This window comes from Oncorhynchus gorbuscha, unplaced genomic scaffold (assembly GCF_021184085.1).
Source record: "Oncorhynchus gorbuscha isolate QuinsamMale2020 ecotype Even-year unplaced genomic scaffold, OgorEven_v1.0 Un_scaffold_6856, whole genome shotgun sequence".
NCBI lineage: Eukaryota > Metazoa > Chordata > Actinopteri > Salmoniformes > Salmonidae > Oncorhynchus > Oncorhynchus gorbuscha.
The window spans coordinates 1-16,643 of NW_025750365.1; the positions used below are offsets into that span (position 1 = coordinate 1).

General features: G+C 40.3%; 1 protein-coding gene across 1 annotated transcript; it reads right to left on the minus strand.

Moving 5' to 3' along the window:
* Positions 1-2,190: 2,190 nt before the first annotated feature.
* On the minus strand, positions 2,191-16,304 carry LOC124029574 (PHD finger protein 21B-like). The gene is made up of 5 exons (XM_046341237.1): positions 16,247-16,304; positions 13,452-13,474; positions 4,015-4,173; positions 2,878-2,944; positions 2,191-2,659 (listed from the first exon to the last, which is right to left on the minus strand). Exons 1-5 carry the CDS (start codon positions 16,272-16,274, stop codon positions 2,550-2,552), a joined length of 387 nt encoding a protein of 128 aa, XP_046197193.1. The 5' UTR covers positions 16,275-16,304; the 3' UTR covers positions 2,191-2,549.
* Positions 16,305-16,643: the final 339 nt, after the last annotated feature.

A 16,643-nucleotide genomic window follows, 5' to 3' on the forward strand; every position in this document is an offset into this window, starting at 1 on the left:
TACTTCACTGTTGCTCCATCTGACTAGTTAGTAGCAGTCTGCTTCACTGTTGAGCTCCATCTGGTTAGTTAGTTAGCAGTCTGCTTCACTGTTGAGCTCCATCTGGCTAGTTAGTTAGCAGTCTGCTTCACTGTTGCTCCATCTGACTAGTTAGTAGCAGTCTGCTTCATTGTTGAGCTCCATCTGGCTAGTTAGTAGCAGTCTGCTTCACTGTTGAGCTCCATCTGGCTAGTTAGTAGCAGTCTGCTTCACTGTTGCTCCATCTGACTAGTTAGTAGCAGTCTGCTTCACTGTTGAGCTCCATCTGGCTAGTTAGTAGCAGTCTGCTTCACTGTTGAGCTCCATCTGGCTAGTTAGTTAGCAGTCTGCTTCACTGTTGAGCTCCATCTGGCTAGTTAGTAGCAGTCTGCTTCATTGTTGAGCTCCATCTGGCTAGTTAGTAGCAGTCTGCTTCACTGTTGAGCTCCATCTGGCTAGTTAGTAGCAGTCTGCTTCACTGTTGAGCTCCATCTGGCTAGTTAGTAGCAGTCTGCTTCACTGTTGAGCTCCATCTGGCTAGTTAGTTAGCAGTCTGCTTCACTGTTGAGCTCCATCTGGCTAGTTAGTTAGCAGTCTGCTTCATTGTTGAGCTCTTTCTGACTAGTTAGTTAGCAGACTGCTTCACTGTTGAGCTCCATCTGGCTAGTTAGTAGCAGTCTGCTTCACTGTTGAGCTCCATCTGGCTAGTTAGTTAGCAGTCTGCTTCATTGTTGAGCTCTTTCTGACTAGTTAGTTAGCAGTCTGCTGTTGAGCTCCATCTGGCTAGTTAGTTAGCAGTCTGCTGTTGAGCTCCATCTGGCTAGTTAGTTAGCAGTCTGCTTCACTGTTGAGCTCCATCTGGCTAGTTAGTTAGCAGTCTGCTGTTGAGCTACACCTGGCTAGTTAGTTAGCAGTCTGCTTCACTGTTGAGCTCCATCTGGCTAGTTAGTAGCAGTCTGCTTCACTGTTGAGCTCCATCTGGCTAGTTAGTTAGCAGTCTGCTTCATTGTTGAGCTCTTTCTGACTAGTTAGTTAGCAGTCTGCTTCACTGTTGAGCTCCATCTGGCTAGTTAGTAGCAGTCTGCTTCACTGTTGAGCTCCATCTGGCTAGTTAGTTAGCAGTCTGCTTCATTGTTGAGCTCTTTCTGACTAGTTAGTTAGCAGTCTGCTGTTGAGCTCCATCTGGCTAGTTAGTTAGCAGTCTGCTGTTGAGCTCCATCTGGCTAGTTAGTTAGCAGTCTGCTTCACTGTTGAGCTCCATCTGGCTAGTTAGTTAGCAGTCTGCTGTTGAGCTACATCTGGCTAGTTAGTTAGCAGTCTGCTTCACTGTTGAGCTCCATCTGGCTAGTTAGTAGCAGTCTGCTTCACTGTTGAGCTCCATCTGACTAGTTAGTTAGCAGTCTGCTTCACTGTTGAGCTCCATCTGACTAGTTAGTTAGCAGTCTGCTTCACTGTTGAGCTCCATCTGGCTAGTTAGTAGTAATATGCTTCACTGTTGAGCTCAATCTGACTAGTTAGTAGCAGTCTGCTGTTGAGCTTCTGATCTCAATGGAAATCACTACGTTCCCGTCCCAACACAATAATCAGAGAGGAACGAAGCGAAGCGAGAGGATCCACTCTCGTCAAAATCTGTCCATGCGGGAATATAGTGAGCAGACCGATAAGCAGACCACCTGCCTTCCCACCTTTGGGTCAACGCCTCTCATTGATAGGGTGGAGACCATCTCAACATTATATCCAGGATCTCTGTCGAAATTCAATCAAACTTGCAGTGTGGTAAAACCACATTCTAGGTATGAGTGAGGGATTAATCTAGTCTAGGGTACATATTGCGTGTTTGTTGGTGTTGGGTCAAGGTCATGAGGGACTTGCTGAGCTTCTGGTCCTGCTGTACTGTGTTGTGAGTGTGTCAGAGGTCATACCGCGAGGGACTTGCTGAGTTGCTGGTCCTGCTGTACTGTGTTGTGAGTGTATCAGGGGTCAGAGGTCATACTGTGAGGGACTTGCTGAGCTTCTGGTCCTGCTGTACTGTGTTGTGAGTGTGTCAGGGGTCAGAGGTCATACCGTGAGGGACTTGCTGAGCTTCTGGTCCTGCTGTACTGTGTTGTGAGTGTATCAGGGGTCAGAGGTCATACCGTGAGGGACATGCTGAGCTTCTGGTCCTGCTGTACCGTGTTGTGAGTGTGTCGGGGTCAGAGGTCATACTGTGAGGGACTTGTTGGTCCTGCTGTACAGTGTTGTGAGTAGGTCAGAGGTCATATTGTGAGGGACTTGTTGGTCCTGCTATACCGTGTTGTGAGTGTTTCAGGGGTCAGAGGTCATACCGTGAGGGACTTGCTGAGTTGCTGGTCCTGCTGTACTGTGTTGTGAGTGGGTCAGAGGTCAGAGGTCATACCGTGAGGGACTTGCTGAGTTGCTGGTCCTGCTGTACTGTGTTGTGAGTGGGTCAGAGGTCATACCGTGAGGGACTTGCTGAGTTGCTGGTCCTGCTGTACTGTGTTGTGAGTGGGTCAGAGGTCAGAGGTCAGAGGTCATACCGTGAGGGACTTGCTGAGCTGCTGATCCTGTTCCTCCAGGTGAGCACACTCCCTCTTCAGCTCTACATTCCTCCTCAGCAGACTCCTCTTCTCCCCCTCTCTCACTAAACACACAATACACCTAGCATTAACACAGCATAACACACAATATACCTAGTATTAACACAGCATAACACACACACCTAGCATTAACACAGCATAACACACACACACACCTAGCATTAACACAGCATAACACACACAATACACCTAGCATTAACACAGCATAACACACACAATACACCTAGCATTAACACAGCATAGCCAGGTAAAGGTGTCTCACCCGTCTTGTGGGTCACATAGGACTGGACAAAGTTCTGTGGCCACGACATGTTCTCTTTGTTCAGAACCTTCAGGAGGAAGGGAAATACAAGGTTGTAAAATGGAGGACAACACAAGGTTGTAAAATGGAGGACAACACAAGGTTATAAAATGGAGGACAACACAAGGTTATAAAATGGAGGACAACACAAGGTTGTAAAATGGAGGACAACACAAGGTTATAAAATGGAGGACGACACAAGGTTATAAAATGGAGGACGATACAAGGTTATAAAATGGAGGACGACACAAGGTTATAAAATGGAGGACGACACAAGGTTGTAAAATGGAGGACGATACAAGGTTATAAAATGGAGGACGACACAAGGTTGTAAAATGGAGGACGATACAAGGTTGTAAAATGGAGGATGACACAAGGTTGTAAAATGGAGGACGACACAAGGTTATAAAATGGAGGACGACTCAAGGTTATAAAATGGAGGACGATGGAAACATTTATCTTCCCTTCATCTAATACATTCAGTAGTGTTGTTATAGTCAGTAGATGTCATTCAGTAGTGTTGTTATAGTCAGTAGATGTCATTCAGTAGTGTTGTTATAGTCAGTAGATGTCATTCAGTAGTGTTGTTATAGTCAGTAGATGTCATTCAGTAGTGTTGTTATAGTCAGTAGATGTCATTCAGTAGTGTTGTTATAGTCAGATGTCATTCAGTAGTGTTGTTATAGTCAGTAGATGTCATTCAGTAGTGTTGTTATAGTCAGTAGATGTCATTCAGTAGTGTTGTTATAGTCAGTAGATGTCATTCAGTAGTGTTGTTATAGTCAGTAGATGTCATTCAGTAGTGTTGTTATAGTCAGTAGATGTCATTCAGTAGTGTTGTTATAGTCAGTAGATGTCATTCAGTAGTGTTGTTATAGTCAGATGTCATTCAGTAGTGTTGTTATAGTCAGTAGATGTCATTCAGTAGTGTTGTTATAGTCAGATGTCATTCAGTAGTGTTGTTATAGTCAGTAGATGTCATTCAGTAGTGTTGTTATAGTCAGTAGATGTCATTCAGTAGTGTTGTTATAGTCTTAAAATGTCGCTGTAGCATTACAAAGTATCCATTCTACCCCAACCAGATCTCTATCTTCCCACCTTCTTCTGACACTTGGTGCAAACCCAGACCCCCCGGGGCGGTGTTTTGAGAGGTGGGTGCAGGCAGTCAGGGTGGTAGGCTCTGGGGCAGTTGTGGCACAGCTGCAGCTCTCCGTCCCCCTTACACACGGAGCAGTGGTCGTCGTGCTCCAGCTCTTCCTGTCGGACAGACACACAGTCACATGGTTCAGGACGTACGGCCGTTAGGGCTTCTCTTCCACCTGCCCTTCAAATGTCACAGTAATGACACGTCTAAACAACGCCCACTTTTATGGGTGGACGGGGCTTTTGACTGTAGATCCACTGTAAAGTACTGAATGATTGGTTGATTGATCCAGTGAAACACTGAATATCTCTCTGATTACATCGCCCTCTAACAGTTCGTCACATCGTCCCCCATCTCTCAGATTATCTGTCAAATGACTGTTGGAATAACTACAACACCACTATCTACAGTATACCACACTACAACACCACTATCTACAGTATACACCACTACAACACCACTATCTACAGTATACAACACTACAACACCACTATCTACAGTATACAACACCACAACACCACTATCTACAGTATACAACACTACAACACCACTATCTACAGTATACAACACCACAACACCACTATCTACAGTATACAACACTACAACACCACTATCTACAGTATACAACACTACAACACCACTATCTACAGTATACAACACCACTATCTACAGTATACAACACCACTATCTACAGTATACACCACTACAACACCACTATCTACAGTATACAACACCACAACACCACTATCTACAGTATATAACACCACTATCTACAGTATACAACACCACTATCTACAGTATACAACACCACTATCTACAGTATACCACACTACAACACCACTATCTACAGTATACACCACTACAACACCACTATCTACAGTATACAACACTACAACACCACTATCTACAGTATACAACACTACAACACCACTATCTACAGTATACAACACTACAACACTACTATCTACAGTATACAACACCACTATCTACAGTATACAACACTACAACACCACTATCTACAGTATACAACACTACAACACCACTATCTACAGTATACAACACCACTATCTACAGTATACAACACCACAACACCACTATCTACAGTATACAACACTACAACACCACTATCTACAGTATACACCACTACTATCTACAGTATACAACACTACAACACCACTATCTACAGTATACACCACTACAACACCACTATCTACAGTATACAACACCACTATCTACAGTATACAACACCACTATCTACAGTGTACAACACTACAACACCACTATCTACAGTATACAACACCACTATCACCACTATCTACAGTATACAACACCACTATCTACAGTATACAACACCACTATCTACAGTATACAACAATACAACACCACTATCTACAGTATACAACACTACAACACCACTATCTACAGTATACAACACTACAACACCACTATCTACAGTATACAACACCACTATCTACAGTATACAACACCACTATCTACAGTATACAACACTACAACACCACTATCTACAGTATACAACACCACTATCTACAGTATACAACACTACAACACCACTATCTACAGTATACACCACTACAACACCACTATCTACAGTATACCACACTACAACACCACTATCTACAGTATACCACACTACAACACTACTATCTACAGTATACAACACTACAACACCACTATCTACAGTATACAACACTACAACACCACTATCTACAGTATACAACACTACAACACCACTATCTACAGTATACAACACTACAACACCACTATCTACAGTATACAACACTACAACACCACTATCTACAGTATACAACACCACTATCTACAGTATACAACACTACAACACCACTATCTACAGTATACAACACTACAACACCACTATCTACAGTATACACTACAACCACTATCTACAGTATACAACACCACTATCTACAGTATACCACACTACAGTATACAACACCACTATCTACAGTATACCACCACAACACCACCACTACAACACCACTATCTACAGTATACAACACTACAATCTACAGTATACAACACTACAACACCACTATCTACAGTATACAACACTACAACACTACTATCTACAGTATACAACACCACTATCTACAGTATACAACACTACAACACCACTATCTACAGTATACAACACTACAACACCACTATCTACAGTATACAACACTACAACACCACTATCTACAGTATACAACACCACTATCTACAGTATACAACACCACAACACCACTATCTACAGTATACAACACTACAACACCACTATCTACAGTATACACCACTACTATCTACAGTATACAACACCACAACACCACTATCTACAGTATACACCACTACAACACCACTATCTACAGTATACAACACCACTATCTACAGTATACAACACCACTATCTACAGTGTACAACACTACAACACCACTATCTACAGTATACAACACCACTATCACCACTATCTACAGTATACAACACCACTATCTACAGTATACAACACCACTATCTACAGTATACAACAATACAACACCACTATCTACAGTATACAACACTACAACACCACTATCTACAGTATACAACACTACAACACCACTATCTACAGTATACAACACCACTATCTACAGTATACAACACCACTATCTACAGTATACAACACTACAACACCACTATCTACAGTATACAACACCACTATCTACAGTATACAACACTACAACACCACTATCTACAGTATACACCACTACAACACCACTATCTACAGTATACAACACTACAACACCACTATCTACAGTATACACACTACAACACTACTATCTACAGTATACAACACTACAACACCACTATCTACAGTATACAACACTATCTACAGTATACAACACCACTATCTACAGTATACAACACTACAACACCACTATCTACAGTATACAACACTACAACACCACTATCTACAGTATACAACACTACAACACCACTATCTACAGTATACAACACCACTATCTACAGTATACAACACTACAACACCACTATCTACAGTATACAACACTACAACACCACTATCTACAGTATACAACACCACTATCTACAGTATACAACACCACTATCTACAGTATACAACACTACAACACCACTATCTACAGTATACAACACTACAACACCACATCTACAGTAACACCACTATCTACAGTATACAACACCACTATCTACAGTATACCACTATCTACACAGTACAACACAACACCACTATCTACAGTATACAACACTACAACACCACTATCTACAGTATACAACACTACAACACCACTATCTACAGTATACAACACCACTATCTACAGTATACAACACTACAACACCACTATCTACAGTATACAACACCACTATCTACAGTATACAACACTACAACACCACTATCTACTACAACAACACCACTATCTACAGTATACAACACTACAACACCACTATCTACAGTATACCACACTACAACACCACTATCTACAGTATACAACACCACACCACTATCTACAGTATACAACACTACAACACCACTATCTACAGTATACAACACTACAACACCACTATCTACAGTATACAACACTACAACACCACTATCTACAGTATACAACACTACAACACCACTATCTACAGTATACAACACTACAACACCACTATCTACAGTATACAACACCACTATCTACAGTATACAACACTACAACACCACTATCTACAGTATACAACACTACAACACCACTATCTACAGTATACAACACTACAACACCACTATCTACAGTATACAACACCACAACACCACTATCTACAGTATACAACACTACAACACCACTATCTACAGTATACAATCTACAGTATACAACACCACTATCTACAGTATACAACACTACAACACCACTATCTACAGTATACAACACCACTATCTACAGTATACAACACTACAACACCACTATCTACAGTATACAACACTACAACACCACTATCTACAGTATACAACACCACAACACCACTATCTACAGTATACACCACTACAACACCACTATCTACAGTATACCACACTACAACACCACTATCTACAGTATACAACACTACAACACCACACACCACTATCTACAGTATACAACACTACAACACCACTATCTACAGTATACAACACCACTATCTACAGTATACAACACTACAACACCACTATCTACAGTATACAACACCACTATCTACAGTATACAACACCACTATCTACAGTATACAACACCACTATCTACAGTATACAACACCACTATCTACAGTATACAACACTACAACACCACTATCTACAGTATACAACACTACAACACCACTATCTACAGTATACAACACCACTATCTACAGTATACAACACTACAACACCACTATCTACAGTATACAACACCACTATCTACAGTACAACACTACAACACCCATCTACAGTATACAACACTACAACACCACTATCTACAGTATACAACACTACAACACCACTATCTACAGTATACAACACCACTATCTACAGTATACAACACTACAACACCACTATCTACAGTATACAACACTACAACACCACTATCTACAGTATACAAACACTACAACACCACTATCTACTACAGTATACAACACTACAACACCACTATCTACAGTATACAACACCACTATCTACAGTATACAACACTACAACACCACTATCTACAGTATACACTATCTACTACAACACCACTATCTACAGTATACAACACTACAACACCACTATCTACAGTATACAACACTACAACACCACTATCTACAGTATACAACACTACAACACCACTATCTACAGTATACAACACTACAACACCACTATCTACAGTATACAACACCACTATCTACAGTATACAACACCACTATCTACAGTATACAACACTACAACACCACTATCTACAGTATACAACACCACTATCTACAGTATACAACACTACAACACCACTATCTACAGTATACAACACCACTATCTACAGTATACAACACTACAACACCACTATCTACAGTATACAACACTACAACACCACTATCTACAGTATACAACACTACAACACCACTATCTACAGTATACAACACTACAACACCACTATCTACAGTATACAACACTACAACACCACTATCTACAGTATACAACACTACAACACCACTATCTACAGTATACAACACCACTATCTACAGTATACAACATACAACACCACTATCTACAGTATACAACACTACAACACCACTATCTACAGTATACAACACTACAACACCACTATCTACAGTACAACACTACAACACCACTATCTACAGTATACAACACCACTATCACTACACTACAACACCACTATCTACAGTATACAACACTACAACACCACTATCTACAGTATACAACACCACTATCTACAGTATACAACACTACAACACCACTATCTACAGTATACAACACTACAACACCACTATCTACAGTATACAACACTACAACACCACTATCTACAGTATACAACACCACTATCTACAGTATACAACACTACAACACCACTATCTACAGTATACAACACCACTATCTACAGTATACAACACTACAACACCACTATCTACAGTATACAACACTACAACACCACTATCTACAGTATACAACACCACTATCTACAGTATACAACACTACAACACCACTATCTACAGTATACAACACTACAACACCACTATCTACAGTATACAACACTACAACACCACTATCTACAGTATACAACACCACTATCTACAGTATACAACACTACAACACCACTATCTACAGTATACAACACCACTATCTACAGTATACAACACCACTATCTACAGTATACAACACTACAACACCACTATCTACAGTATACAACACCACAACACACTATCTACAGTATACAACACCACTATCTACAGTATACAACACTACAACACCACTATCTACAGTATACAACACTACAACACCACTATCTACAGTATACAACACTACAACACCACTATCTACAGTATACAACACTACAACACCACTATCTACAGTATACAACACTACAACACCACTATCTACAGTATACAACACTACAACACCACTATCTACAGTATACAACACTACAACACCACTATCTACAGTATACAACACCACTATCTACAGTATACAACACCACTATCTACAGTATACAACACTACAACACCACTATCTACAGTATACAACACCACTATCTACAGTATACAACACTACAACACACTATCTACAGTATACAACACCACTAACTACAACACTACAACACCACTATCTACAGTATACAACACTACAACACCACTATCTACAGTATACAACACTACAACACCACTATCTACAGTATACAACACCACTATCTACAGTATACAACACTACAACACCACTATCTACAGTATACAACACTACAACACCACTATCTACAGTATACAACACCACTATCTACAGTATACAACACCACTATCTACAGTATACAACACTACAACACCACTATCTACAGTATACAACACCACTATCTACAGTATACAACACTACAACACCACTATCTACAGTATACAACACCACTATCTACAGTATACAACACCACTATCTACAGTATACAACACTACAACACCACTATCTACAGTATACAACACCACTATCTACAGTATACAACACTACAACACCACTATCTACAGTATACAACACTACAACACCACTATCTACAGTATACAACACTACAACACCACTATCTACAGTATACAACACCACTATCTACAGTATACAACACCACTATCTACAGTATACAACACCACTATCTACAGTATACACCACTATCTACAGTATACAACACTACAACACCACTATCTACAGTATACAACACCACTATCTACAGTATACAACACCACTATCTACAGTATACAACACCACTATCTACAGTATACAACACTACAACACCACTATCTACAGTATACAACACTACAACACCACTATCTACAGTATACAACACTACAACACCACTATCTACACTATCTACAGTATACAACACTACAACACCACTATCTACAGTATACAACACCACTATCTACAGTATACAACACACTATCTACAGTATACAACACCACTATCTACAGTATACAACACTACAACACCACTATCTACAGTATACAACACTACAACACCACTATCTACAGTATACAACACTACAACACCACTATCTACAGTATATACAACACCACTATCTACAGTATACAACACCACTATCTACAGTATACAACACCACTATCTACAGTATACAACACTACAACACCACTATCTACAGTATACAACACCACTATCTACAGTATACAACACTACAACACCACTATCTACAGTATACAACACTACAACACCACTATCTACAGTATACAACACCACTATCTACAGTATACAACACTACAACACCACTATCTACAGTATACAACACTACAACACCACTATCTACAGTATACAACACCACTATCTACAGTATACAACACCACACCACACTACAACACCACTATCTACAGTATACACCACTACAACACCACTATCTACAGTATACAACACTACAACACCACTATCTACAGTATACAACACTACAACACCACTATCTACAGTATACAACACTACAACACCACTACAACTACTAGTATACAACACTACAACACCACTATCTACAGTATACAACACTACAACACCACTATCTACAGTATACAACACTACAACACCACTATCTACAGTATACAACATACAACACCACTATCTACAGTATACAACACTACAACACCACTATCTACAGTATACAACACACCTACTATCAACACCACTAGTATACAACACTACAACACCACTATCTACAGTATATACAACACCACTATCTACAGTATACAACAACACCACTATCTACAGTATACAACACCACTATCTACAGTATACAACACCACTATCTACAGTATACAACACTACAACACCACTATCTACAGTATACAACACACACAACACCACTATCTACAGTATACAACACTACAACACCACTATCTACAGTATACAACACCACTATCTACAGTATACAACACCACTATCTACAGTATACAACACTACAACACCACTATCTACAGTATACCACACCACTATCTACAGTATACACCACTACAACACCACTATCTACAGTATACACCACTATCTACAGTATACAACACTACAACACCACTATCTACAGTATACAACACTACAACACCACTATCTACAGTATACACCACTACAACACCACTATCTACAGTATACAACACTACAACACCACTATCTACAGTATACAACACCACTATCTACAGTATACAACACCACACCACACTACAACACCACTATCTACAGTATACAACACTACAACACCACTATCTACAGTATACAACACCACTATCTACAGTATACAACACCACTATCTACAGTATACCACACTACAACACCACTATCTACAGTATACAACACTACAACACCACTATCTACAGTATACAACACAGACAACACCACTATCTACAGTATACAACACTACAACACCACTATCTACAGTATACAACACTACAACACCACTATCTACAGTATACAACACACCACTATCTACAGTATACAACAATCACTACAACACCACTATCTACAGTATACAACACCACTATCTACAGTATACAACACCACAACACCACTATCTACAGTATACAACACTACAACACCACTATCTACAGTATACAACACCACTATCTACAGTATACAACACTACAACACTACTATCTACAGTATACAACACAACACCACTATCTACACTATACAACACAGTATACCACACCACTATCTACAGTATACAACACTACAACACCACTATCTACAGTATACAACACTACAACACCACTATCTACAGTATACAACACCACTATCTACAGTATACAACACCACAACACCACTATCTACAGTATACAACACCACTATCTACAGTATACAACACTACAACACCACTATCTACAGTATACAACACTACAACACCACTATCTACAGTATACAACACTACAACACTACTATCTACAGTATACAACACCACTATCTACAGTATACAACACTACAACACCACTATCTACAGTATACCACACTACAACACCACTATCTACAGTATACAACACTACAACACTACTATCTACAGTATACAACACTACAACACTACTATCTACAGTATACAACACTACAACACCACTATCTACAGTATACCACACCACAACACCACTATCTACAGTATACACCACTATAACTACTATGTCAGACACATCGTAGCTGTAATCATGCTCCGGTACATACCTTCCATCTGTAGTCCTCAGTGGCTAGCGTGCGTAACACAGGAAAGCAGATAACAGGTTAGTAGCTGACAACAGGTGAAGACAATGGGGGTTGAGCAGCAGTTTGGGCCGGAGAGGGGAAGGGGTGCAGGAACAGGGTTTTAGACCGGGAAACATTGCGCAACAGACCTGCGACATCTCTGTTCTGGGGAACGCAGCTCATATCAACACAGACATGCTCTAGTCTAGTAGGATACAGTGTAATTACAGTCCATGCTCTAGTCTAGTAGGGTACAGTGTAATTACAGTCCATGCTCTAGTCTAGTAGGGTACAGTGTAATTACAGTCCATGCTCTAGTCTAGTAGGATACAGTGTAATTACAGTCCATGCTCTAGTCTAGTAGGGTACAGTGTAATTACAGTCCATGCTCTAGTCTAGTAGGATACAGTGTAATTACAGTCCATGCTCTAGTCTAGTAGGATGCAGTGTAATTACAGTCCATGCTCTAGTCTAGTAGGATACAGTGTAATTACAGTCCATGCTCTAGTCTAGTAGGGTACAGTGTAATTACAGTCCATGCTCTAGTCTAGTAGGATACAGTGTAATTACAGTCCATGCTCTAGTCTAGTAGGATACAGTGTAATTACAGTCCATGCTCTAGTCTAGTAGGATACAGTGTAATTACAGTCCATGCTCTAGTCTAGTAGGATGCAGTGTAATTACAGTCCATGCTCTAGTCTAGTAGGATACAGTGTAATTACAGTCCATGCTCTAGTGTAGTAGGATACAGTGTAATTACAGTCCATGCTCTAGTCTAGTAGGATACAGTGTAATTACAGTCCATGCTCTAGTCTAGTAGGATGCAGTGTAATTACAGTCCATGCTCTAGTCTAGTAGGGTACAGTGTAATTACAGTCCATGCTCTAGTCTAGTAGGATACAGTGTAATTACAGTCCATGCTCTAGTGTAGTAGGATACAGTGTAATTACAGTCCATGCTCTAGTCTAGTAGGGTACAGTGTAATTACAGTCCATGCTCTAGTCTAGTAGGATACAGTGTAATTACAGTCCATGCTCTAGTCTAGTAGGGTACAGTGTAATTACAGTCCATGCTCTAGTCTAGTAGGGTACAGTGTAATTACAGTCCATGCTCTAGTCTAGTAGGATACAGTGTAATTACAGTCCATGCTCTAGTCTAGTAGGGTACAGTGTAATTACAGTCCATGCTCTAGTCTAGTAGGATAGAGTGTAATTACAGTCCATGCTCTAGTCTAGTAGGGTACAGTGTAATTACAGTCCACGCTCTAGTCTAGTAGGATACAGTGTAATTACAGTCCATGCTCTAGTCTAGTAGGGTACAGTGTAATTACAGTCCATGCTCTAGTCTAGTAGGATGCAGTGTAATTACAGTCCATGCTCTAGTCTAGTAGGATACAGTGTAATTACAGTCCATGCTCTAGTCTAGTAGGGTACAGTGTAATTACAGTCCATGCTCTAGTCTAGTAGGGTACAGTGTAATTACAGTCCATGCTCTAGTCTAGTAGGGTACAGTGTAATTACAGTCCATGCTCTAGTCTAGTAGGATACACTGTAATTACAGTCCATGCTCTAGTCTAGTAGGATACAGTGTAATTACAGTCCATGCTCTAGTCTAGTAGGATACAGTGTAATTACAGTCCATGCTCTAGTCTAGTAGGATACACTGTAATTACAGTCCATGCTCTAGTCTAGTAGGATACAGTGTAATTACAGTCCATGCTCTAGTCTAGTAGGATACAGTGTAATTACAGTCCACGCTCTAGTCTAGTAGGATACAGTGTAATTACAGTCAAGCTCTGTGGCCTGGACCTCTTTTTGATCAACCACAAAGTCCAGCTATAATGTTTATAGGTGTGCAATTTATTGATGGGTCAGTATAAATGTGTTTTACCAGTCCTGTCTAGTTGTGTTGATGGGTCAGTATAAATGTGTTTTACCAGTCCTGTCTAGTTGTGTTGATGGGGTCAGTATAAATGTGTTTTACCAGTCCTGTCTAGTTGTGTTGATGGGGTCAGTATAAATGTGTTTTACCAGTCCTGTCTAGTTGTGTTGATGGGTCAGTATAAATGTGTTTTACCAGTCCTGTCTAGTTGTGTTGATGGGGTCAGTATAAATGTGTTTTACCAGTCCTGTCTAGTTGTGTTGATGGGGTCAGTATAAATGTGTTTTACCAGTCCTGTCTAGTTGTGTTGATGGGGTCAGTATAAATGTGTTTTACCAGTCCTGTCTAGTTGTGTTGATGGGGTCAGTATAAATGTGTTTTACCAGTCCTGTCTAGTTGTGTTGATGGGGTCAGTATAAATGTGTTTTACCAGTCCTGTCTAGTTGTGTTGATGGGTCAGTATAAATGTGTTTTACCAGTCCTGTCTAGTTGTGTTGATGGGGTCAGTATAAATGTGTTTTACCAGTCCTGTCTAGTTGTGTTGATGGGTCAGTATAAATGTGTTTACCAGTCCTGTCTAGTTGTGTTGATGGGGTCAGTATAAATGTGTTTTACCAGTCCTGTCTAGTTGTGTTGATGGGGTCAGTATAAATGTGTTTTACCAGTCCTGTCTAGTTGTGGTGATGGGTCAGTATAAATGTGTTTTACCAGTCCTGTCTAGTTGTGTTGATGGGGTCAGTATAAATGTGTTTTACCAGTCCTGTCTAGTTGTGTTGATGGGGTCAGTATAAATGTGTTTTACCAGTCCTGTCTAGTTGTGTTGATGGGGTCAGTATAAATGTGTTTTACCAGTCCTGTCTAGTTGTGTTGATGGGGTCAGTATAAATGTGTTTTACCTCTCACTGACAGGAAGAGTGAAGTCATTCAGGTAATTTGATGCAAGGCGTTTACGCTGGAAAGTAGAAAGTGAGGAGAGAAACAGAGAAAATGTTTACTTCCTTCACCTCAGACACAACAGGAATTGTAGCTCTGCTTATCGACCCTCAACAGCATTCACTGAATTCTCCCAAGTTACACGGAAAGCACTGTGCAGCGCACATTTTGTGGAGGGTAACTGAACATCATTATGTTATGGGAAAGCTGAACCCATCAGAGACTAAGGCCATCAGAGACTAAGGCCATCCCAGAGACTAAGGCCATCAGAGACTAAGGCCATCAGAGACTAAGGCCATCAGAGACTAAGGCCATCAGGACTAAGGCCATCAGAGACTAAGGCCATCAGAGACTGAGGCC